The 24,686-nt window shown below is 41.6% G+C and overlaps 1 protein-coding gene across 1 annotated transcript in view; it reads left to right on the top strand.

The window, feature by feature from the left end:
* The window catches only part of CACNA1C (calcium voltage-gated channel subunit alpha1 C), a 446,904-nt gene that overhangs the window by 342,392 nt on the left and 79,826 nt on the right, over positions 1-24,686 (top strand). Inside the window, exons 16-27 of the mRNA XM_086755747.1 lie at positions 1,944-2,058; positions 3,168-3,288; positions 3,414-3,483; positions 9,914-10,046; positions 11,766-11,895; positions 15,867-15,926; positions 19,315-19,421; positions 20,921-21,008; positions 22,161-22,268; positions 22,962-23,014; positions 23,121-23,267; positions 24,178-24,379. Coding sequence (XP_086611873.1) covers positions 1,944-2,058; positions 3,168-3,288; positions 3,414-3,483; positions 9,914-10,046; positions 11,766-11,895; positions 15,867-15,926; positions 19,315-19,421; positions 20,921-21,008; positions 22,161-22,268; positions 22,962-23,014; positions 23,121-23,267; positions 24,178-24,379 — 1,334 coding nt within the window. The remainder of the gene's footprint in view (positions 1-1,943; positions 2,059-3,167; positions 3,289-3,413; positions 3,484-9,913; positions 10,047-11,765; positions 11,896-15,866; positions 15,927-19,314; positions 19,422-20,920; positions 21,009-22,160; positions 22,269-22,961; positions 23,015-23,120; positions 23,268-24,177; positions 24,380-24,686) is intronic.

Below are 24,686 nucleotides of genomic sequence, written 5' to 3' on the forward strand. Positions count from 1 at the left end.
CTACTCTTTTCTCCAAGTGGGGCTTAAAGCCACCCTTTACTACTTCGTTATGTCAGAAAATAATGAATTTCATGCCTTACATTTTTACCTTTTCCCTAGGTCTGAATTTTGGCTTTGCACTGCTGAAAGTTAAACAAGTTTGTTTAATTTTAGCTAGTGCTAAGACTTTAGGCATATAAACAGTTGTAAGAGCCAGCTATGTGCTAGTTCCACATGCTAGCTTTTATTTAGTATCTTTATATATTTAGTGTTTTTATTTTTCATTCTTCTTAGTTCTTTCATAGGTTTTTATTTTCCGCCTTCTCCAGAAACTAATCTCTGTATGTATCTACTGTACTTACTGCATATTTTTGCTTTAATTGCCTTTTCAGTAATATATTCTACGTGCTTTCATCCAAGCCTTATGTGGAATAAAAATATGTATAATCTACAATATGCTATATACAAATGCTGTAATGGGAGTAACATATGTTTGACATAATGGATTTAGGTGAGATCATATATTAATTCATGTATAAACTAACAGGAACCGTGTTCCATTTCAGTTACTGCAATCTGTGTGTTCTTCAAACAGAAAATCCTGTGCTCTGTTATCTTCCAGCCTGTGCTGGTCTTAAGTATCTTCAGCTCTCTCTGGCTTCAAGGTGAAGTGAGGGCACTGTACATATCCCAGGAGGTACAAAGCACATTGAATGATTAGGCTGTGAGTGTCTTTTCACAGGAATTTGCATATAACATAGAGCTATGGTTCTGTTCTGTATCTCCGTTTGCTCCAAATTTGTTCATGTTTAGTTTCTGCTTCCCTAATAAATGGCTCTCCTGTGTCAGAGGTGACATTTCTTTTTATACTGATTCTTCTATAAAGCCACCTTGCAGTCTCAGCCCAGCTCTTCTCGCCTTTCCTCATAATTCAGATCTCTCAAACCCTGTTATTTGACATTTCAGTTGACCTGCATGCCCTCTCTTCAAAGTGAGATGGTGCAATTCCACTTATCTGAAGGTCAAGGGAGGCAATCTGCCTGACAGCTTAAAAAAGCTACAATTTGGATCTCCTTGTGAATTGCAGAGGAAAATGTGAGCCAGCTCTACATGCTGGCTGACTTTGGAGCCGTTAGACCTTGGAGCACAGGGAGGGGGGTGGCTATATTTCGAGCCTAAGCCTTGAACTGAGGTTTACTTAAAAGTTATCATGGTGTAATAAGACTTACTCTCAAGAAATTTATAAAAAGAGCTGGATATTTGGATTTGTAACACAAGATCTGAACACTGACTGGCAAGACAAGAAAAGTTGTGATTCCTTGCCCTTCAGCTACATAGGCATGGCTGGTCATGCATGGACTCTCTGCTAGGAGATGGCGGAGTTGTCAGCTCAACCCTTCAATGCCCAAACTAAATGAGTTTCTTTTTGGTTGCCTCAGAAATGCTAATGAGAGTGTTGTGTTTGCTGTCCATAAAATCCGCTTATGTCTGTGAGAATACCTATAATGAGGTTGTTCAATTCAAGTACATAGGCCAAAACTGGAAAGCCCAGGTGCCTTATGGGATGAGGCTCTCAGATATAAGAGTGCTTTAATAAAAGTAACCTAGGCTGTCAAAGATGCAAAGCATTCAGCGCTCCCCTTATCTTTAGTGGGAATTGTTGCACAAAGCGAGACTCTTTTGGGAAATTGGAAACTAAAATATAAGTCTGGACTTAGATGTTTTATATCAGTCATTCTGTTGTGAAATTTTGGAAACCCCACACAGCGTGTTAACCATTTGGATAGAAGGTGTAGGTTTGTGCATGCTGGATATGCACATCCTGAACATTTGTGTAAAATGGAAGTTTGGAAAATCTAAGAGATCTGATGACAGGTTGCTAAAAATTTTCAATGAAGAAACCTTTGGTATAATTTTGATACACAGTTTTCAAAGCCCATTTTCTTTAAGTAGCACACAAACAGATATCCTGCTGAATGTATTTTTGGCCATTGCTGTGGACAACCTTGCTGATGCTGAGAGCTTAACATCTGCACAGAAAGAGGAGGAGGAGGAAAAAGAAAGGAAAAAACTAGCTAGGTAAATCCATTTGCATACACCTATCTACACTTGTATGCATGTATTCCTGCGTGTATAGTTACACACACATTATGCACATATGTATGTGCAAGTAAGTACATCTCTATATATAATATATATGTATAACTTCTCTGTGGGTGTGTATAGATATTATATATGTGATTAATATAATTATATATGGAATTATGTATATATAATTTTTTTCTGTCAAAGAATTCAAAGTAAAGGGCAAGAAGTTATCGTGAGCTGGTAGTCCCCACAATTGCAGTGATATGAGCAGAGGAAAGGAAGTCTGGGTGACTGATGAGCTTTCAGGGCATCAGCAGAGAATTAATATGAACTGTGGTCAATGTTACAATCCTATTTGAATCTCCCTGTTACCTCCTGATTGCTTTGGACCACTAAGCATATTTTCAGACTGTCATTCCCATGACACAAGATTCAGCAGCTTCCTTCTCTTTTGATGCCACATGCTGTTCTTCTCTTGCCAGTTCTTTTAGTATTTCTGCAGACTCTTAGGAAGCAGGAGTTGGATGTAGAGCTCCTCTGTCATGCCCAGCTGCCAACAGCGGGGAAGCCTCTCCTTACTGTTTATTTCTAATCACTGTCTTCCAGGCTGCTTGGAGGGGGCATATCTTGTACAGATCATTCTGCTTTGTCCTGCGTGCTAGTCAGCAGATTTCCCTGGCTCTGGAAGTGCAGTGAGGGGCAAAACTTTGTCAGCAACCAGGTGGAAGTCCACAAGATGTGGGTTGAAAATGCTTCATGCCTTTGTTGTTAGGTGCACGAAAGGATGTCTGGTGATGACCTAGAATATGCATATACACAAACACACAGGCACATATTTCTTCCCCATGTGCATGCACACCCACCCAAACATGGGCAATTGAGAAAGCTATAAAATAAAAGGATGCTATATAGAATTAGAGCAGAGCCTTTGTCTGCAGATGAGGACAAGGTGGAGCCGCTGGTATGTGAGCTGGACTCAGAATGGAGATGCCAGCCAGCTGATTGTTCTCATGGTGTGTGCTGTACTACACGAAGTTCCTGAAAGGGAAACAGCTTTTCACCTTTGTAACTCTTTCCTTTTTATCTTGTAAAAATATTAGGACTGCTAGCCCTGAAAAGAAACAGGAGATAGAAAAAACAGCTGTGGAGGAGGAGACAAAGGAGGAGAAAATTGAGCTGAAATCAATCACTGCCGATGGAGAATCCCCACCTGCTACCAAGGTAAGGTCTGCTGCCAGCCAGCACTCTGTGCAGCGATGGCACGAACAGCTTGGGTTTCTGAGGTAATGACAACTCCCTGCGTTGTCTGATAAAGGCTTTGCTGCTTCTCCTTCCATTTCTGTCAGATCAATGTGGATGATTATCAGCCCAACGAAAACGAAGAAAAGAGCCCATATCCCACAACAGAAGCGCCAGGTAGATATCTTCTTCCTCTTATCCCTGATTCGACAAAGAGAAATTCCAGTTGCTATATGCATATAAAGCCAAATTGTGGTAGCTGTTATGCTGAACACGTAATGATTTCATGATAGGATAGGATGATGTGCTTGCCTGTTTTTGCGCAAGTGTGGACTTGGTCCTTTGCAGTCCTTGTACTGGTTAGTCAAATTTGATTTAGTTCTCTGTAAAGCTCTGTATTTGGAAACGGAGAACCAAATCAAATCATATACAAATCTCGGTATATGAAAATATACATATGACTTGATTTTCAGTCTATTTTTTCAGTACTGAGTCAGGGGGGACTCAAAACAGATACTCATGAAAGGCAAAGGGCTGAATGCCTTATTGCACTTTTTTTTTGTAAACAAAAAAGGCAGCATGACTTATTGACATAATTCTAAAGGCATAAGACCTCACCCTAGAATTAGAAATACAAGCTAGAGCATTAGTTAGGCTAGTTTTCAAGTCAGCTGGACCTAATTAACTTCATTCTCAGATACTTAAAAGGTTGGCTGAAGAAATCTCAGAACTTCAAACAGTTTCTATTCAAGAGATCCTGAATGGGTGGATTGGGTTGGAGCGGAAGAATTATAAGCTAGTCAGTTTAACTTCCATTCTCAGAAAAGTGCTGGAACAAATGATTAAACAAACTATATGACTGCAAGATAAGGAGATGACTAGCAGCCAACATAGATTTGCCAAGAACACATCACGTCAAATCATCCTTATTTTCTTCTAGAAGGGGCTGACAAGACTTGTAGACAGGAGAAAAGAAGTAGATGTCATGTTCTTTAGCTTTGCTAAGGCTTCTGACTGTCTCTTTTAATATTCTCGTAAGCCAGCTAGAAAAACATGGTCTAGATGATTGGGAGAGAAATTGGTCAGACCCTTTATGTGTAGAGTAGTGATGGCCCAAGTGAGGTTCTAGAACCCAAGGGCAGGTTGCCAGTTCAGTTGAGTTTGTTTTTCATGACCTGAATGATAGACGAGCAAATATGCTTATTACATTTGCAGATTACGTGAAGATAGGAAGGACAGGAAGCATGCTGGAGGGCAGCATTAGAATTCAAAGAGTTCTTGAGGAACTGGATAAATGGTCTAAATAAAATTGAAAGTGCCAAGCTCTACACATAGACAGGAATAAACAACTCACAAATAAAGGATCTTAGGTGACAGCTATTTAGGTAACAGTCCTTGAGAATAAAATCTGAATCTTGTCATCACAAGCTCAACAGGTGCCAATGACATTTTGCTGTCTTTCAAAAGGCGAGCAAGTAGTGAGATTTATAAACACCAAAACACCCATTAGTCTAGCTATGAGTTTCTTCTAACTGTTTTATGCTGTTCACCACAGATAAGATCTCAGCTGGGATATCGTATCTTATTTTGGGTGTTCTGCTTAGGAGAAGCGGGGCTGAATTGGAAGGAGTGTAAAAGAACACGATGAAGACAGTGGTAGCAGGAAGCAAGAACTAAGATTGAAAGAATTGTGGTTGTATGAGCTGAGAAAGGCATGAGAAACATCTTCAAATGCATAAAAGCCTGTTACAAGGAGGGGGAGAATTATCTTCATTATGAAAAGTAACAGATTTAAGATTCGCATCAGGGGAGAATTTTCTAATGGTGCAGCTAGAAAAGATAGTGAAGATGGTTGTGGACACCTAGCATCACTGAATGTTAAGAACAGCTCAGAAAAATAACTGCTAGAAAAGGCTTAGGTATAACAATTAGTTGATCCTGGCTTGGCAGAGGCATGAGCCAGAGAGCCTTTTGTGATCCGTTCCTACTCTGCCCTTCTGCGTTTCTACGACTACGTAACAGGCTGTAATAGGTATAAACCACATTATTTTCTATTCTATGTTTCCTAATAAAGGTCTGATACTAGATTGATGTGATAGGGTAAAAAGACACAGTAGTTCAGTAGATGGACAAGGGTTTCAGACAGGGGAAAAGAAAAACTGTTCATTGCATTTGATTTTCAGTACAGAAAATCCCCACATTTCCTGTACTTGTATTCATCCGTATTTATAGACCATTTATCAGGAACAGAGTGTGGTTCCAACAGCATGCAATACTGTTTTAACATTGCCTGAGGCAGATCTCTCTGGCTTTAATCTTCCCAGCACCTCTGTAGGCACAGGCACTTACTGGACACCCATCCCCAGTCACTAAGAGGTTAGTGGGAGTCTTTAGTCAGAAGCACAAATTACAACAGCTTGATATAGTTCTGATTCTGTTTCTCAGCTGGCTTGGATTTGCAGACCATTACTTTTTTTTTTTTTTTAAGTGAAGGTACACTGACTTGTATATCAAATTTAAGTCTACTGATAATAGAATTGTGTTGTAGTTACCTTCTGTGGATAGCTTAGAAATAGTCCAGCATGTGAACTGTGTGACAGAAACTACATCTACAGTTTGTGTCATAAGCATTTTATCTGCTGCTGTGTATAGGATTAGAGTGCAGAGAATTAAGTAAAAACACTTTTAACTCCTGTCTTGGGGTGCTAATCCCTAGCTTGGCATACTTTTGAACAGAACCTAAAATTTGAACAGATGGTCAGGTTTTCTCCCATCTCCTGAAGTATTAAAAACGCAAAGGGATGGCATCTTGGTTATTTGCCATTGTATGATACCATTTCTAAGCAGGCCTATTCCCTGAATTGTTTATCAATTATTTGTTAAGAGTGAAGTTACTTTTTCTCTTTTCCAGCCCTGTGAAAATCTTAGCTTTCTGCTGAAAATTATCTATCTCTAACAGCTCCCACAATTACCTGACCACTTCTTTCAGAGTTCACGGAAGTCAACCATAAAGCTCAGATGCAGTAAAGTTTTGTAAATCCCTAGTTAGATCAGATTTACCATAGTCATCTATTCCATTCTGCTGTGTAAAGCTCAGAAACACCAAGGCCCTCTCTGAGCTGATGTGGCACGTCACATCTACCTTGTGTAGTCAGTTTTGGGGAACAAGGCCCCAAGGCTTTCCCCAATGTTAGCAAGCAAGAATTTCCCAATCTCCACATGTACCCCTGTCCAGTTCCCTTGTGGCCATCTGACCAGTCCAGAATCCTTCTGCTGATTGCTGATCAGTCCGGCTACGGGACAGGAGATACTGCGCAGCCATATTCCGCCCATCTGGGAACGCACCTTTACTTGCCTATTTGCATGTGGATCCATTTCAGTTGTGCTTTGAGTGAAGCGTCCTGTGCTTCTTAGATGCAGTCAAATAGTTTTATATATTTTGTGTTTATGATTTAAGGTGTTAATGCCTGTGACCTTTCCATGCCTGTGTACCTTTCCATCCTCTGAAAACATCCTTCACCCTAGCCCAATGTTCAGAAACAATTTGCTGTGGTCACTTCATTTGTTTTCCCTTTATTCTTTCAGCCTACCTTGCTCAACTTCATATTTGTTTCCGCTGCCTCAACCAGTTTTCTCAATAACCTCTTCTGACTCTATTTGCTGCACAGTGTTGCTCTTAGCCCCCGGAACAATCTGCATACTTGTAGCCCATCAGATCACCTATCTGTTGTTGGGAGAGACTAGTTCTTCCAGAGGTTTGTGTATACTAGAAGGATTGTTATGATGATATGTTTATTATAGGAAGACAGGGAGCTAGTCTTGCAGTCTAGTACAGAAACAGACAAAGAATTCAGAATGTCAGATGAAGGTAAAAGCTTGGGATGATTCATGAGAGCTTGAAGCAAAGCAATGTCCTTACACGAGAGTTCTGGTCTTTGTACAGTAAAAAAAAAAAAAAAGCTTATCATCAAATTTCTCACTAATGCTGCACTGTAGCCTGTGTCTGCTTATGGCTTCACAACCAAAGGACATCACCATTCTAATGAAGCCTAATTCAAGATGACAGTCCCAGATTTTAATTTCCTTGAACTTTAGGAGAGTTCAAACCTAGATCTAAACTTGGCAGCTCTGAGCCATATTTCTTTATGATTTCATGGCAAGTTTAACTAGAAGGGTCACTTTTTAAACACAAATACACCTTCAGTATAGAAAACAGCCAAAAAAACAAGTGTTAGATTGTGGTAGATGTGCTGCCCAGGCCATCTGGGAATATCATGTTGACCTTTGCTTCTACAAGTGCTGGCAGCTGTGCACCATACTGTTTCTATATGCAGGTGGATAGCTCAGATAGTGACCTGAGCTGAGGCTGTAATCATGTTATTCTTTGTGTATTTGGGTCTCAATGCTTTCTTTCTTGTGTGCCCTAGACTCTACTTTAAATTAAAATATTTAGAACATTGTTCTTTATCTGTGGCTGAGGAACTGAACATGTTTTCCAGTTTGAAGGTATGTGGTTGCCAGAATCATTAATATATTTCTTGCCATATGGCAAGCACAAGAAAAAGAGGGGAAGATGTTCTATATGATCTTCGTGGGGCTGATCCTTCTGCTGAGTCCATTTTCGTGAAGCATTGTTCCATAAGCATTTTAAAGTGTTTTTTTTTAAGCAAGTAAAAGAGAAAGAATTATCAACTAGTGAAGGCACAGAACAGGGACTCAGTCTTTTTAAGTAAGAGTCTCAAATATCCCACATGATTATGGACATGGGTATTCTGAACTGCTAAAGAAGAAAAAGAATCTGCTTACCTCGCTCATTGTCAGCCCACTCTGAAACGTGTAGATAAAAGGTACAAGTGCAAAGTATTCTAATATCATATAAATATGAACATTAACCTTAACACCAATTTTGCAAGTACTATGCATAAAAGTACTTCTGAAAGAACTTTTCTTTAACTAATAAAGCCTGTAGAAAGACTATTATAAAGTATATTACAGTGTAAAATTGAGCCGTTAAAAAATAGACTGGCTTAAAAAGTACAAACTCTATGTACCTGCTCAAACATTTATGCAAAAATCTATCAAGTGAATTTGAGCTAAGCTCTTGCTACTGGAAGTGTAAAGAAAGAATCCTATTTGCATGCAATAATGGCATACATTGGAAGGGCCACTTTTCTCCTGTCTCTGACATCTAGATAAGGATCTGTGCTGATTCATCTGTTCTTTCTGATGTGTCCATTACCAGATCAAGTACAGTACCTCACCCTAAAAGAACAGGCTCTTCCTGGAATTTACCTCACTTTATGGACTCAAGATAAATCTTTTAACTAGAGTTTCCTCCTTTGCATTGGCTGGAAGATGAATCAGTTGCATCTAACCTGTCAGGCTCCTTTCTTGAAATATTTTTTCCTGTCTTGCTAATTAAGTGAGAGGATTGGGATCTATACAAAATACTATCATGTCATTTACAAAACAGCATCTGACTTCAGCAGATGGAAGGTTCTTCACATACCACTTAGTCCCTGTCTCTGCATTATTTTCCTTGAGGGTGCTCACTGCTCTGCAGAGTGCCTGGAGATCTACTCCAGAGGCATCAGGTTCAAGAGCCTCAGCCTTGTTCCTGCCTTTTCAATCTTGCTCCCACTGAATTATGAAATGGGACAATTTTAAGAATTTGTGACTAGTGTAAGTCAAAGTGCCAGTGCTCCATGTTTGCTTTGGGGCATGCATGTGCTCATCCAGACACAGTTCCATATGTGGGAAAGGCTTAATGGAGACCCTTATGAAGAGGAGAAAAATAGATCTTGATAAACAGGAGGAAGGATGAGGTCAAAGTGCTGCTCTTGGGAATAGTCAGCAGCACAAATGCAGAGCGGGGAGTGACAGACTAGGCGGTCGTTCTGTGGTAAATAATGTGTGCTTTGTGCAAATCAGAAACTGATGGCAAATTAATGCCAGAGTGTAATTAAAAGAAATGCCCATGAAAGACATTTCAACAGAAAGATAGTACTGTAAGATATAAGAAATAATCCAGCTCTTCTCTACGCCAGTAAAACCTCAGCTGCAGGTTAATCCTTCAGATAATCTGGAGGAGAGTAGCAAGAGTGATCAGAGACCTAGGGAACACAGCACCTCAGGAAAGACTGGTTTTGTTTTGCGCTAGGAACCAGAAGTCCTCGCAGAGGCATAATAATGATCCTCAAGTATATAAAAGCCTTCTGCAAGAGGAAGGGAATTCTGTTTTCTGTGTCCATATAAAATAGATAATGGATTCAGATCATAGCAAGAAAGATTTAAGTCAGTCATTAGAATAAGCTTTTTTTTTGCAGAAGAGACAGTGAAGCATCTGAGGAGATTATTGTGTGGATAGTGTGGGTTTACCAGCATTAATGGTTTTACAAAGAGACTAGATCAATGTCTGCTGGAGTGAGCACTGGGCTTGGAGCACTTGATGCTGTCTTGGAGAAAGGAAGTAGACAAGGAACCTCAAGCTTTCATCATCCTATTTCAATGATTCTTAGTTTTTAGCTCTAGTTGTGACAGAAACAAATGCCCCAGAACTCCAGAATGGGTTGTTTTTTGCATTAAAAGACCAAAATGCTTCTTGCAGCAGAGGAAGATGAGGAAGAACCCGAGATGCCTGTTGGCCCTCGACCTCGCCCGATGTCTGAGCTGCACCTCAAGGAAAAGGCTGTGCCCATGCCTGATGCCAGTGCTTTTTTCATCTTCAGTCCTAACAACAGGTATTTAAGAGACTGCTTAGCTGGAAAAAGGAGGCAGAGAGCAGATACATCCTTTCACGATGGGCCCCAAAGGTTATGTGCAGAGCTCCCTTCCAGTGTTTCATACCAGAGACCTCCTTTGACCAGTCTCTCCTTTAAAGATCCTGGCATGAAATCCTCATGAAAGCACAGCTGTAGGGAGCTCCCTGACAATATTCAGTGGGAATTCATGGCACCTGCAAGGCTGATTGAAGACATAAATCATGACAGCTTTGGAAAAAAGGGACTTGGAGGCAAGTCAGTAATTTGAATTCCCCAACATATTCAGGACCAAATTGCAAGCAAGCCATCATGCAATCAGTCAAACGTGAGGTAGGAGCTTCCTGCCCTAATGTCTGCCCAAAATCCACTCCCAGTAGGGAGTTCATGTGTCTCTGCTCATTCCTACATGTCAAGAACAAGCATACAAGAAAAGGGAGGAGGAGTCCATAGCTCTTGGGGGCGGGGCTGAGAAAAATAATTCTTCTCTCACACTTTTTCCCTGGGCTCCTGCAATGTGGTTTCACATTGCCCCACCTGTCTTTCCAACACAAATATGTGAGACTCGTACTGTGAGTGGACAGCTGAGCTGTGACACAGGAGAGTGTATGTTTCCAAGGGTGCAGAAATAAGCTCACTGCCCAGTGATCTGTGTAGTACCAGGTATCCCAACATCTGCCTTGGAGACTTAGCCTCCAAACACAGCCCCAAAGTAAGGCAGGGCTATAAAAGCACAGCCAAATTCAGAGCTAGTCTTTCCACAGGAGGGCTTGTGCTACTCCTCCTTTGGTATTTGCAGGAGGGAGGGACTGATGATGGTTGGGACTCACGGACTCTAATGTCAGCTTTGCCACCCACCCACTGTCGCTTGTTGAAGAAGTAAATTAACCTCTGCAATCATCTGTAAAATTGCTATAATAGGTGCTTGGAGGCTTAACAGCCCAAAGTAGAGCTAAATAGATTAATGAAGTGCCTCTAGAATAATGCATAGGACTGTTATGGGGTTTAACTCCTCCGATCCTGGTACGGATATGGAAGGTACTGTAATGGTCTCCAGTAAGCATGATGCTGTTTGATGGGAGACTGCTACTACTTTACTTGCTAGTTTCCCACTAAAAGCATAAAGCATTTTATATTAGGGTGATGTTTAGCAGACGCCCTGCATGACACGATGTCCTCCCAGAAGCTCTTTGCAAATGCTAGCCTGCTCTATATACATTTGGACAGGTCTGTGCCCTGTTAGCAAGGTAGATCACCCATAGCTCCTGCTCAGTGACGCTCCAGCTCGGAAAGATGTTGGCCACCCTGAAGCCCATTTCTGCTGCTTTCCCCTTAAATGAATGGGGAATGGTCTGTCAATGAAAGCACAGGATATAATTTTGGGTTGGCAGGTTTCAGACCACATCTAAATCACAAAAGGCACTATCAGGAGAGCACTGACTGTTCTCCATTCAAACTCACCAAGTGTGAGTCCTGCAGGCAGCCAGTCACTCCATGTGCATCACTGCCTGACGTGGAGAGCCAAAGCTGCCAAGCACAGGTGCCTGGGTCCATCATTCTTCCTGCTGCTGGGGCAGAGGGAAGCTGCTTTGCAGAACAATCCTCCAGGGCCAGTCCTGCTGGCAAAAGAGGAGGGGGGAATGTTTCCCAGGTCTTGCTGTTCTCTGAGAGATAAAGTTGTGCCTCTCCTCTCTCTTGCAGGTTTCGTGTCCACTGCCATCGAATCGTTAATGATAACATTTTCACCAACCTGATCCTATTTTTCATCTTGCTCAGCAGCATCTCCCTGGCAGCTGAGGACCCTGTCCGACACCTCTCCTTTAGGAACCAAGTATGCTTCCCATCCTCCTTCCCTCACTGTGTTTTAGAAGTGTGGTACAAGCAGATCATGAGCTGAAGCCAGGAAAAGCAGAAAAGACTGCATTAGAGGCTTTGGGAGTGACTCTTTTCCCTGACTTGTGCCCTTTGTAGGCAGTGTGTGAAATCATTGGGTTTTGCAGGGAGCATGAGTCAGTGTAGAATTTGGCCTTTAGTTCATTTCAGAAGCATGTGTAGGGGAAAGGATAGGAGGCTGAAACAAAATTATTGTTCCCTGGGATTAAGACATTAGAAATGGGCTGTAGAAACATTGATTGGGATACAGATAATTCTGATTTGGGGGATTTCCAGGTTCCCTTTGGAACATTTGCTCTCCTGCCATATGCTTTCTTTTGAACTAAAAAGCCTAGGGCCTGATTTGTTCACACTGGTGTAAATCAGGAGTAACATTCTTGAGTTTGATGCGGTCACTCTGGGAAAAACTGGTGTCATCAGGGTTAGAATCAGGCTATTTGAACACAAGCTGCAAAGCTATCATTAAATTTGAGATAATCCTCAGAAAATATGCTGTGCACCTCTCCTCACCAGCCTGGGGGAAGGAGAGGAAGGCACGCAGCACAGAGATACATTCTCACCTTCTTTCCTGACCATTCTTACTAGCCTTTGAAACGTTCAGAGCTCCCTTAACTTTGCCAGTGGTTGTTGCCATTAATCTGGAGTCATTGCAGAAATCAGAAGAGTCAGCAGTCATATGTGAGACTCCTGATCTCTGGTGTCTGCAGTGGCATTTTGGTGCCTTTATGCTGGAAGAACTTGCTAAGCTTAAAGATTGGGACATTTTTTTTGTTGTTGTTTAATAATAAAACCTTAATTTAAGGCTCAGTGTTCTACCTCTCTAAAATATCCTGCCCTGAGCATGCGTTTAAGTGCATATGTGCATGCATAGAAGGTGTTAATGGAGGTTTATTCCTGAGCTTATCTCAAAGCTGCTTTGCATTTTGTCCCCAAGGAGGGTACTGAACATTACAGTCAAACCTGTATCCACTTGTAAACGGCTGAGTGTGACCACCATGTAGGTCAACATGTATTAGCATTGCAGCGTGGTATGAGCTGGCATATGAACTTCTGACATGCCAGAGAAGCTGCTACAGGATCCACAGCACAGAGATTTAAATGAGAAAAAAAGTAGCCAAAGCTGGTTGTCCTGGATAAAAGAGCTGAAGGTTTTGGGCAAAGCATTGTCTTGTGTGTTTGAAGCCAGTGATGTTGCATGAAAATATGTATTTAATTTTTGCAGGTACAAATGTTTAAAATGTGTCATACAAGGGGACACTGACAAGATGTTTGGGTTACAAACATGGTCTGCCTTTACACTTTAAGAGTAGAACAGTAAGACTGTGTCCTGCCCTGTGCTCACCCAGAGGCCTGGGAGGGAAAGAAAGTAAACAAGCTGAAAGCAAAGAAACTGCCTCTGCCTTCGCTCTGGGACAACATAATCAGGCATTAACCTGTGCATGAGGACTCATGCAGACTAGGGCTACTGTTGACATAAATTGTCCTAGAGCAGGAAGAAAGAAACAGATCACCCAGCAAGGGCGAGCGAAGAGGCCTGGAGACCACTTCTGTCCCGGGGCAGACTGGTGGCTGCATCTTTCTTGTGCCACACGGGGCTTAGGCAGCAAGTTTTTGGAAGTGCCTCCCCAGTCTGATCAAACAGTCTTTAAAGCCCAAGCAAATCCCAAGACTTAATGTGCTCACAATATTCTCCTGTTTGCACCTTGGCAAGGTGCTCATTCATTTCAATATATTCTAGAGGAAGTTCGTATTTAGATAATAAGAAATATGCCTGCTGCTAAATGATACTGCCTGCACAGGTGGAGTATTTTCATTAGGCATGATTTCATCTATCAGGGATGTCTTTACTAGCTGCAGGTTTGGGGTCAGGTTCACCAGTATGCTCTAGCTCCTTTGAAGTGCTCAGGTGATGTAAAGCAGCTGCAGGTACAGCTTAATCATCCACTTTAATCAAGGTTATGGCTGCTTTATGTTGATGGAGTCATGCAAAGCAGCATGAGAGTACCCATGAGTCCGGCCCATTGATTATAAAATGATTCCATTGATATAATAACTGAATGTCAGGACCTACATGGTAGCAATGCAAGGGGACATTTTCAGTTATAATGTGTGTAAATTAATATAGGATGCAATTGAAATCTGTCCATCCTTGAAATGGCCCTTTTTTTAATTCTCTAAGTTGCAAAAATTGATAGAGCCCAAGACATTCTTGAAGGAGTGAGAACAACTTGGGGTCAAAAATTGAGCAGTGATATGAAAAATTCTAAGTTATACAGTAGCAGCAAGAGATACATCCCCCCATTTGACATTCAGGGTCTGCAAATTAGTCCAGATTCAGATCATGCTGAAGTAGTGCAATCTAAAATAACCCTGTAGTTTGCAGTAGCTACCGCACTGCCCATGACATACCAAACTGTAAGAATCTAGGCACCTATAAACCTGAGTTATGGGCATTGAGATACAATAAACACCTATAGAATCATAGAATGGTTTGGGTTGGAAGGGACCCTCAAAGGTCATCTAGTCCAACGCCCCTGCAAGGAGGAGGGACATCTTTGACTAGATTAGGTTGCTCAGAGCCTCATCCAACCTGGCCATCCACCTGTGGGATGGCAAAGGGCAGTTTTCTGCTGTATATTTATTAGTATTTTAGCAGTAAATGTTTAAACTTCACAAATTATCTGTTTTCTACAGCTTCCATATATTGGCCTTCTGGTTTCGAACTTGATTATGCTAAAACAACAGTAACACAAAGGCATGTTACTTTTGATTTTTGACCTTTTGTAGTGTAGAAAACACTAAAATGGCTTGGGATATTAGAATACATTGGAAACAAAAACAGTTCAATTCTGGTCCCATTAGTCAATGAGAAAGTTGCCATTTGCTTTTCTGGGCTGTCAATTGATCAGCAGTGAAAGATGTTTCTGTCCTTAATGATGTTACTTTGAAAATCACTTTACACTTCCAAACTTGATGTTGCCTTCTGTGACACTTTAAGGGCCACTTTTTGTGGTCTGCTATGCATGCCACCCCATCACTAGGTCTAAGGTCATGGGAATGATGAGTGTTCCAGCTTGCTTGTTATCCAGGATGCCAATAGAGAGATGCAAGATCTAAGTTAGGCGCTTTTAGCACACAATCAAATTATGGTTGCAATACAAGGGCTGGGATTCTGTTCAATTGGCAGAGCCTTTTGTTATTCATCTTAATCTAGGGCAAATCAGGATAGAGAGAAAAATAGCTAGAGCATGAATTTGCAGTTTGCTTTTCTTCCTTTGTGAGAGGCACAGATCAAGCCTGAATCAAAGTTAATAAGAAGGAATCTCATGTTTTCCACTAAGAGACCAGGCATCCTTATATTCTCAGTTTGGAAGTATATTTGGGAAAACCCTTGAATCATAGAATCATTTGTTCTTTATCAGATTGTTTTAAAAAAAAAAAAAAAAGACATAAAATCCTGCAACAACAACAACCAAAAAGTTATTTTGCCTCTAGAGACCTCATGGGATTGTAACTCAGAAAAGATTTCATGTAATGTGCTTCTTGTACTTTGTGCCAGGACTTTCACTGCATACAACAGGACGTCGTTACAAAACCATTTCCTCCTTGTTTCCTTGTTGAAAGGCATATGTATTTGATTTTGAATGATTTCCCATTCAAGTGATCAGTCACTGATCTACCCTCCCTGCTCCTATTCCCTTTTGTTTTTACAGATTCTCTTTTATTTTGATATAGTTTTTACTGTCATTTTCACCATTGAAATTGCTCTGAAGGTAAAGTGCCCATCTTCTCTACCATTACTTGTTCACAAGCTTACTAGTTTTCTGCCACTATCTGTTGCTAACACACACGCCTGTTTGTTCCTGGGTCACGCTCAGTACCACTAACCCAATTGTGCTTATTTTTCAGATCCTAGGCAATGCAGACTATGTCTTCACTAGTATCTTTACATTAGAAATTATTCTTAAGGTAACCAATCTGAGCAATACACTCGTTTTCTCCTTCCTTCCTTCCTTTCTTTCTTTTTCTTTCTTTCTTTCTCTCTATTGCTCTCTATTGTTTATGTTTTGATTTTACCATTTTGGTAGTTGCTTAAAAAGTCTTCTGTGAAATTTTGATATTCAAACTTGTAATTCAGGCACTATATCAAAACAATGCTTTTTAGAGGAATTGCAATGAAAGGATGATCCTGTTGGGAAAAGTAAGAGGGGACCAAGAAAAAGGCCATCACTCCATAAATGTGTTTCTCTGCCCTGGCCAGTCTTTCCAAAATAGGATTTGTTTGCTCTGCAAGGAACCCTGAGCACATACACCTCCCCTTACACATGCTACAACCCAAAGAGAAGGTCTCCATTCTGCACAAGTCATCAGGCCAGGCCAGAGGGTGGCCGATGACTTCTGTAAGGTTACACAGTGTACAGTCAAGTAGGAGACAGGGAGTGCTGTGCAGAAACTCACTTTTTAGGTGTGGAAGGGTGACTGAGAGTACAAATTACTGAAACGTCAAGGACTGTAGCTGTGAATGAAAATTACTGCATCTCCTGTTTGAAACCTGGCTTCTCGTTTCCCAGGAACATGCTCTATACGAGGGAAATGTGCAGCAGAATGGTTTAGCTTGGAAGAAAATAAAAATAGACTGTCTTGTTCTTAACTCTAATTTTCCCAAATTGGTACGCTAATAATTTAAATAACAGTAATTGAGCAAAGTTCTGGCTTTCTAAACGCTAGGTTCACTTGGCAGCTTGCTTTTTTTTCTCAGCAAGCCAGTTCTAAGTGCTGGCAGGCAATACCTCAGAGTTGCTCAGCTCTTGCAGCTCAAGACCCTAATAACAGTATCCATACTGAAGGCTGGCAAGCAGGGTGTCCCCTGCATATTTTTGTAGAGAAACGTGCTTTTCGACATGACATAAAATCACCAAAGCCATAATGTTCTCCAAAGAGATGTGCATATTATGCTTGTGTGCAGTGTGCATCTGATCTGTGTTTAGACAGTAAATCTGAACATGCACATACCAAATGGCTGATCAAAAAGGGCTGTCAAAAAAGGAAAATATCTCAACAGCAGCATTTAAAAATAAAACCATAGTTCAAGACACCCGTTTGAACTGACAATTTCTAATTCTACTTCCACTGAAGCAAATGGTAACATTCCTAAGGACTTCAGTGGAGGCAGAACCTAACCCAACCCAGTGGTGTATTGCTCTGTTTTCATCAGGGGAGCGTACTGAGCCTTCCTGATGTCCTGCTGTTAATTTCAGTGGACTTATGTCGACACCCTTGGTTATTCTCTGGGTTCAAGTGGGAGAGGAGTACAAAGACTACAAATGCTTAAGAAATTCTTCTGTTCTTATCCTTTCAGTTTCCCCCTCACAAGTTGCTTGGTTTCTCAGCACATGTTTCTCTGCTACCTTGCATTGAGCACAATGTTTTGCACAACAGAAAAGTTAGTGTAAATGGTAAGAAACAAAAGAATAAACAACTGTAGGATGTTCAAGGCTGTAGAAAAACAAGCTTCATCTGCCCTCATGTTGCTAATAACAGCTACAAGCCTCTTGCTGCCATGGTGGAGTCTGGTGAATGTTAGCAAGGTGACCACCAAGTTTTCTTAATTGGCATCCTGAAAGCTTATTCAATACCTCAGATGGGAGGCAGATATAGATTATACACTCTTTGAGAGTCTCTTCTGAGAAAACAAAATCTCTCAACAGATTTTAGAGAACCACAATTTGTATAGGACTTAAACTCAGCAGAGCTTCCCCTCCTCATTTCAATGGTGTCTCCTTTCTTTCAAGATTGCCATACAAAACTTAACCAGTAAAGGGTATCTTTACCACCTTTGTTATGGCAAGAACCCCTCCCCCCTTTCCCAATTGAATGTTTCTACAAGTATAAATTCTAAGCCGAGACCAGAGTTTATACTTCCTCCCCTTCTAAGTTCTGTCTGACTGGTTGATAGTCAGTTCCCTGATGTCATGGATGTTTGGTGAAAAAAAATAATTTAATATACCTTGTGCCCTTCCACCCTCCTCTGAATAAAGTTGTTACAGGTAGGCATGGCTGGAAACCACTAGCAGGTATGCCATCCTGAGCTATTAGCAGGAGCCAGAAAACTCCAGTTTGAATTTCTAGTTCACACTTCTCAGGAGTCTGGCTAGAGCTCATCATCAAGGAACAGTCTCATGGTGTCTGCTTCAAGTTATTTTAGACATCTAATTTAGATGAGATTCAGAGGACCAAATTTAAAAGCCTGTGTTCCTAACCCAGGTAATGGAGGGACATTAGCACTTGTGGGGATGGGGTTTCTTGAAAGCAGCTACATTAGATCGCTCACCGAGTCTAAGGTAGGTGGTACAAATACCCCCCATCAACTCACCCTTTTTAACTCATTTACTTGCATTCTGTAACTGAGCTCAGTTTAAAATTCAAATTCTGAGCTCAGAAGTGTTTAAATCTGACATTGCGGCTGAGACACGTTTCTGTTTACACTGTCAATCCAATTCTGGAGCTGTGACATTCTTCTCAAAGTCAGCAGGTATTCAGTACCCCTTTATACTCAGAAGAGGCAGAGAGTTCCTTGTAAAACGTGTAAAATTTTTCCCTTCCTCTGCTGGATGATGTTCATAATGATTACCTCCACAAAGAAACCTCTCTGTCTCGAGGAATCTTACCTTGGGCTTTGTGAGGAAAACCAAGGAGAAAATGGAACTGCTTCTAGAATAAAAATGGAGGAAGCTGAATAGGAAAAGTGATGCAGGATTGAGCTGAACAGAAGAAACAAACTGAAGAAAGCAGGAATTCCTCCTGTTGCTTCAGTTCAGCTCTAAAGCATCAAATCCCTGAGGGGTTCTGTTTTGTTTTTTTTTCACGGAGGGGAGAGAGCTCAACTGTCCACTGCAGCTGATCTTAGCACTGACAAGCAGTACAAAAGAGCCCTTTTTATTTTGTATTTTTTTATTCAATTTAGCTAAAGAGACCTTTATATAATACAAGCATCATACTCACAAGTGTCCTCTGCCATTGAAGAAAAAGGGAAAAATATATGATTGCAAAGAGTAGTTTTTGCAAACAGTCATTCTGTTGCTTTGCTGATTCTAATTGTTGTGTACTCTATGCACTCACTGAACCTAGTCCTGACTTTCCCTGGTTAGGTCTTTCATAGTTATCTTACTGTCTTCTTCACTCTCTTTTCTTTCAATGGGGACTCCACTTCTCCTTTGGGGTCTGGGGGTAAATCGCCAGCTCTGTTAGAAATACTGCCCCTTCTCAATTATATACTCTGAGAACAACCAGGTGGGTTTGGTTTCTGGAGAGATGCTAATGGCAAAGTGTGTTTGTGTCTTCATGTGCCTTCCTGCAGATGACCGCATACGGGGCTTTCCTCCATAAGGGCTCCTTCTGCAGAAACTATTTCAACATCTTAGACCTGCTTGTGGTCAGCGTTTCTCTCATCTCCTTTGGGATCCAGTAAGTGAGCTATTTTCAACTGGCTTATTTTTTGGGATCATAGGGCCGGGTTGGGAGGTCAAACCTCAGGCTCATTGTATTATCTGGGTAAGGATTTTCTCATGAACCTGGAGGGTATTTTACTCAGATGATTCAAGACCATTAAAATTAATCATCAAGAGGGGAGGTAATAACTAGGGAATGCTACACTAGTGACCTGAAGGGAGGATCTTCCAGAAAGAGCAAATTGCAACAAGAAACTTGATTCATAGTGAATCATGAGGCTTAGCTTTGTTCTAAGATCTCTGATGCACTGTATCAGTTCAAGCCACTAAGTGACTTACTGTTCCCTCCTACATCTCTCATAACCTCTTTGGAAAATGGAATTGGTAATGTTTTGCTACTTCCTAAGATGGTGTGGGTCTTGGTCAATGGAAGACTATCAAGCGCTTGAACAGCTGTGCGAGAATCTGCAGAGTAATGGTGGTAGTGACAGTGCTTTCATCACACCACTTGGTGTTGGTTGTTCCATTCATTTGCTTAGTAAGCTTATAGATTTACTTGACTACGTGGAACTCTATGTGTTGGACAGGGATTTTCCTAAGTAGTATCACATCTGGTAAGAAATAAGCTCCCAATTTTTGCCATTACAGGTTAGCAGCTCACGTATGTTATATCCCAGAGCTAAGACAAGCAGAAGCATTTGTGAGGTCCATTGAGCTTCCAGTCAAGGTTTTAAGAACGGCACAGTGCTTGTTTTGACCTGCTGTTTCTTTCTTACAGATGTAACTAGACTCTTAAAAAGTTAGCAAAGAAAAACTGTTCCCAAAATCAGTAGGAAGGCCTGATGTCATACAGCATAGAGAAGATTGTCAGTCATGGTTTTAGTCTTTTAGTCTTGGTAGATGCAGTGAGCTCTATTGTAGTAGATAGTTGTGTTCAGTACTTAAAATTAGGTACATAAGCCATCCTAATCAATTCAGTGGGAGTTTCCACATCCTTAAATTTATATACGCACTTAACTGATTTGTGGGATCAGAGGCCAAACTCATTGCAGGATCAAACTCCATATGGATGGTATACCTTTAATGCTGGAGTTACCTGGAATTTCCACTCTTCTATGCATATTTCAGTGGAGTGCTTCTTTGAGCCTTATCTGAAAATGTCTTGTGATGACTACATCTTGGCACAATTTCCATATCATAGATATCTACAGAGTATTTGGCAGCTTGCCTTTCTTAAAAAAATACCCTTCATTAACAGAGCAGAGATGGTGAAAGCCAGGACAATGTATACTCAGCCTGCCCAGATCAGGAAGCAAGACCTATGAAGATAACATCAGAGAGTAGCTTCCTTATCCTTGAAGTGCCATTAAAAAAAAAAGAGTTGACTCTCTAACTATCCTAAGCAGTCTAAGGCTATGTAGGATTTCAAACAATAAAGAGTGGGTGAAATCCATCTGCCCTCACAGCACAGCCCGTATATTGCTGTCTCTCAAACCTTCCAATACTTTATTCCAGGTCCAGTGCCATCAATGTGGTGAAGATCCTCCGTGTTCTGAGAGTGCTTAGACCACTGAGGGCCATCAACAGAGCCAAAGGACTAAAGGTTAGAAGATTCTCAATGCAATATGTAAACCATAAATTCAAGTTATTTCAGGCTACAAGGACTTTTGCAATAGTTCAAGTAGTGTTTTAGCAGAATTACAGAATGGTTGAGGTTGGAAGGGAACTCTGGAGGTTATCTTGTCCAACAACCTCACTCAAGCAGGGCCACCAAGAGCAGATTGCCCAGGACCATGCCCAGATGGCTTTTGAATATCTCCAAAGAGGGAGATGCCACAACCTCTCTGGGCAACTTGTTCCAATTCTGAGTCACCTTCCCAGTAAAAAAAGTGTTTCCCAATGTTCAGATGAACCTCTGTGTTTCAGTTTGTGCCTGTTGCCTCTTGTCCTGTCAGTGGGCATCACTGAAAAGAGCCTGGCTCTCCCTTCTCCTTACCCTCCCTTCAGGTATTTATATACATTGACAAGATTCCCCCAAGCCTCTGTTCTCTGGACTGAATAGTCCCAGCTCTCTCAGCCTTACCTCGTGGGAGAGATGTTTCAGTCCCTTAATCATCTTTATGGCTCTTTGCTGGACTCCCTCCAGTACATCCATGGTTCTCTTGAACTGAGAGGCCTAGAACTGGACCCAGTACTCCAAGTGTTGCCTAACTAGTGCTGAATAGAAGTGGGGGATCACCTCCTTCAACCTGCAGGAAGTACTTTGCCTAATGCTGCCCAGGATACCATTCATTATCTTTGCAGCAAGGACTCATGTTTAATTTGATATCTGCCAAGACCCTCAGGTCCTTTTCTGCCCAGCTGCTTTCCAGCGGGGTGGCCCAGCATCACTAAGGTTGAATGATTCATTTTGCTATGGTTACAGACAGGTTCTCAAGCCTATTTTAACATAACCTTGCTGTATTAGATAAACTACTTCCTGTGGGCTGGTGGGTGTCCAGCTATGTAAGTCAGTGCTGCTGGAAGTTTCAGAGAGCTGAGCTCTGGTATTTTCCTATCCCTTTCTGCCTGCTTCTAAGAGTACAGTGAGGAACGTAACAAATTGGTCTTCTCTCCCCTTTCCTAAAACATTGCATAATGGGCAACAGTTAAATGGAATTCTTTTATTTGTATTTTTAGTCTTGGGCTTCTCCCTTAGCCAGAGCAGCTCAGAACAATCCTGCAAGTTACTTTTGTTCCTATCTTCCGTTTGCAGCATGTGGTCCAGTGTGTGTTTGTTGCCATCCGAACCATCGGAAACATTGTGATTGTCACCACTTTGCTGCAGTTCATGTTTGCCTGCATTGGAGTTCAGTTATTTAAGGTAAAACCATTGGGCCCATTCATTGATCCATTACACTGAGCTATATTACAGGGTGGAAAGAAAAATAACACAAAAAAGCCCAAGGGAGGGGAGACGGAGTCTTCTTTGTGAAAGGCAAAACATTTGGGGCACTGTCAGTGTTACCTGGGCTCCTGCTACCAGCAGTTCCCCAAAACTGGACCAGGCATATTCTAAACGTCTGCCCTTCATCTGTAGTCGTAAGAAATCATCAGTAACGTCAATAATCTTCTTCCCTGAATAGCTTAGTGCCAGGGAGGTAAAGGGGGCTATTCTAAAGGCTTGCTACTCGCAGGCTGTCTACCCTCCATCTTGTAGAGGAAGGACATGCCAGATAGTCATGGGAGGTTATTCATTCACTTCTTTATGTCTGCTTTTAGTTCTTTGCCCTTCGCCACCCTTCTGACACTTAGTGTTCTGCAGCACTCAGTGGTCATGCACCTCAGGACATACACATAGAAGTACTGTGCAAGCAGATAAAAGCCTGTGCTCCGAACTACCCAGATGCAGGCAACTCTCAATCCAGTTTGCTCACAACTACCTGCAAAAGAGCATGTAAACATACTCATAGTGGGTTAAGCAAGTAGTAAGCATAGTGTCCTTGCTACATGATCTCTACCCTAACCCTTGCACTGTCAGGAAAGGAAGCTTCACTTCTCTTTCTTCCTTTTCAAGGGCAAGCTGTACAGCTGCACTGATAGCTCCAAGCAGACGGCAGCAGAATGCAGGTAGGTCTGACCTTTCTCAGTTGGCCCCTTCACTGGCCACCCATTCTCAGAGCTTTGTACTGGAAGTACAGTTCTGCCGTGTTCTTTCTCTGCTCTCCATCCACAGAGGGTACTACATTACGTACAAGGATGGTGAGGTCAACCAGCCGATGATACAGCCCCGGAGCTGGGAGAACAGCAAGTTTGATTTCGACAACGTCTTGACTGCCATGATGGCCCTCTTCACTGTCTCAACCTTTGAGGGCTGGCCAGAGTGAGTGCTTCTTGGGCCAGTGCAACACTAGCAATGTCCTCATTCATTTCAAAAGAGAGAATTCAAAGGCAGAGCATAGTCTTTCCCGTTCTAAGGATTTAAATGAGTCCAAAGCATTAAATATAGCAATAGTAGCAGCAGTCATTGCAGTATTATATACCTTGTCAATTCCTCAGGGCCTGCAGGAATTGCTGTTCCTGTGCTTGTAAACAGTGCACGACACTGTCTCTGGCTCTTAAAGAATGGTTGCCAGTAGTAGCAGTGAGAGCAATATTTGTTACAAATATTGTGTATATCAGTGGATACAAAATGCCTGTCAGGCATTTACCAGTATTGCTAGGGGTTGCAAGTTTTGTGATGGAGCCAGCAGGGCAATATGAAAACACAGCAGTGCTATCTCCACAGTCTGGGCAGACGTGGGATGTCTTACCAGGCTGTGCTGTCTGTGCCACAGGGGCCAAGGACCCTCACAGCTCCACTCTGTCAGAGTGACATGAGCGTGCAGAGTATCAGGGGGTTGACCCTGAACTTTGTCACCAGGTGATGCCAACAGCAGTGTTAACGAATGTTAAAAGTGCTGAGATCCCCTTTTCTCACAAAACTCAGTTCCTAACAACACAGACTCTCCTGTCTTCTCTTAAATGAAGGGCATGCTTTTGTTTTAAATTTTAATTGTTCAACTGTGAAAACATTTCACCCCTGAACGGGTTCAAATGTGTAAAGTTAGTAAGAGCCATGTCTTCTCTTTTGCAAGAGTTTCCACTCAGATCAGTGCAAGTCTGTGCGTCTGTGAGTGAAGTAGTTTTGATACAAATAGAAGAAAATCACAAAGTTAAACTTTGTAACATCATCTATGAGGCCTCAAGGCAGTTGCAGATTTTCTCTGCATTGGGCTCCTGTTTGCTTTCAGGTTGCTGTATAGGTCCATTGATTCCCACATGGAGGATGTGGGACCCATCTATAATCACAGGGTTGAGATCTCCATCTTCTTTATTATCTACATCATCATCATTGCTTTCTTCATGATGAACATCTTCGTTGGTTTCGTCATCGTCACATTTCAGGAACAAGGAGAACAAGAGTACAAGAACTGTGAGCTGGACAAAAACCAGGTAATTTACAAAAACTTCTTGCCACTAAAGGTTGAAAACACATTGAGAATAAACATTTAAGAGAGAAATACATGCAGAGAGAAACATGTGAAGATTGCCAACAAGATAAAACACTAAGCTGGCTTCACTGTCATCTTTCAGGAGTCAGGTAAAAAAAATCCTGCTGTAAGAATTGCTCAAGGGACAACATTTACTTAAAAATGTGTGCTGTACCGTTTGGTTCACTGAGATTAGATGAGCATGACAGCATGGCTAAAGTAAATGCATATGGAACTCTTCAACAGGTAGAATATAGACATTCAGATTA

The sequence above is a fragment of the Chlamydotis macqueenii genome, chromosome 1, assembly GCF_036417535.1.
Source record: "Chlamydotis macqueenii isolate bChlMac1 chromosome 1, bChlMac1.mat, whole genome shotgun sequence".
Classification (NCBI taxonomy): domain Eukaryota; kingdom Metazoa; phylum Chordata; class Aves; order Otidiformes; family Otididae; genus Chlamydotis; species Chlamydotis macqueenii.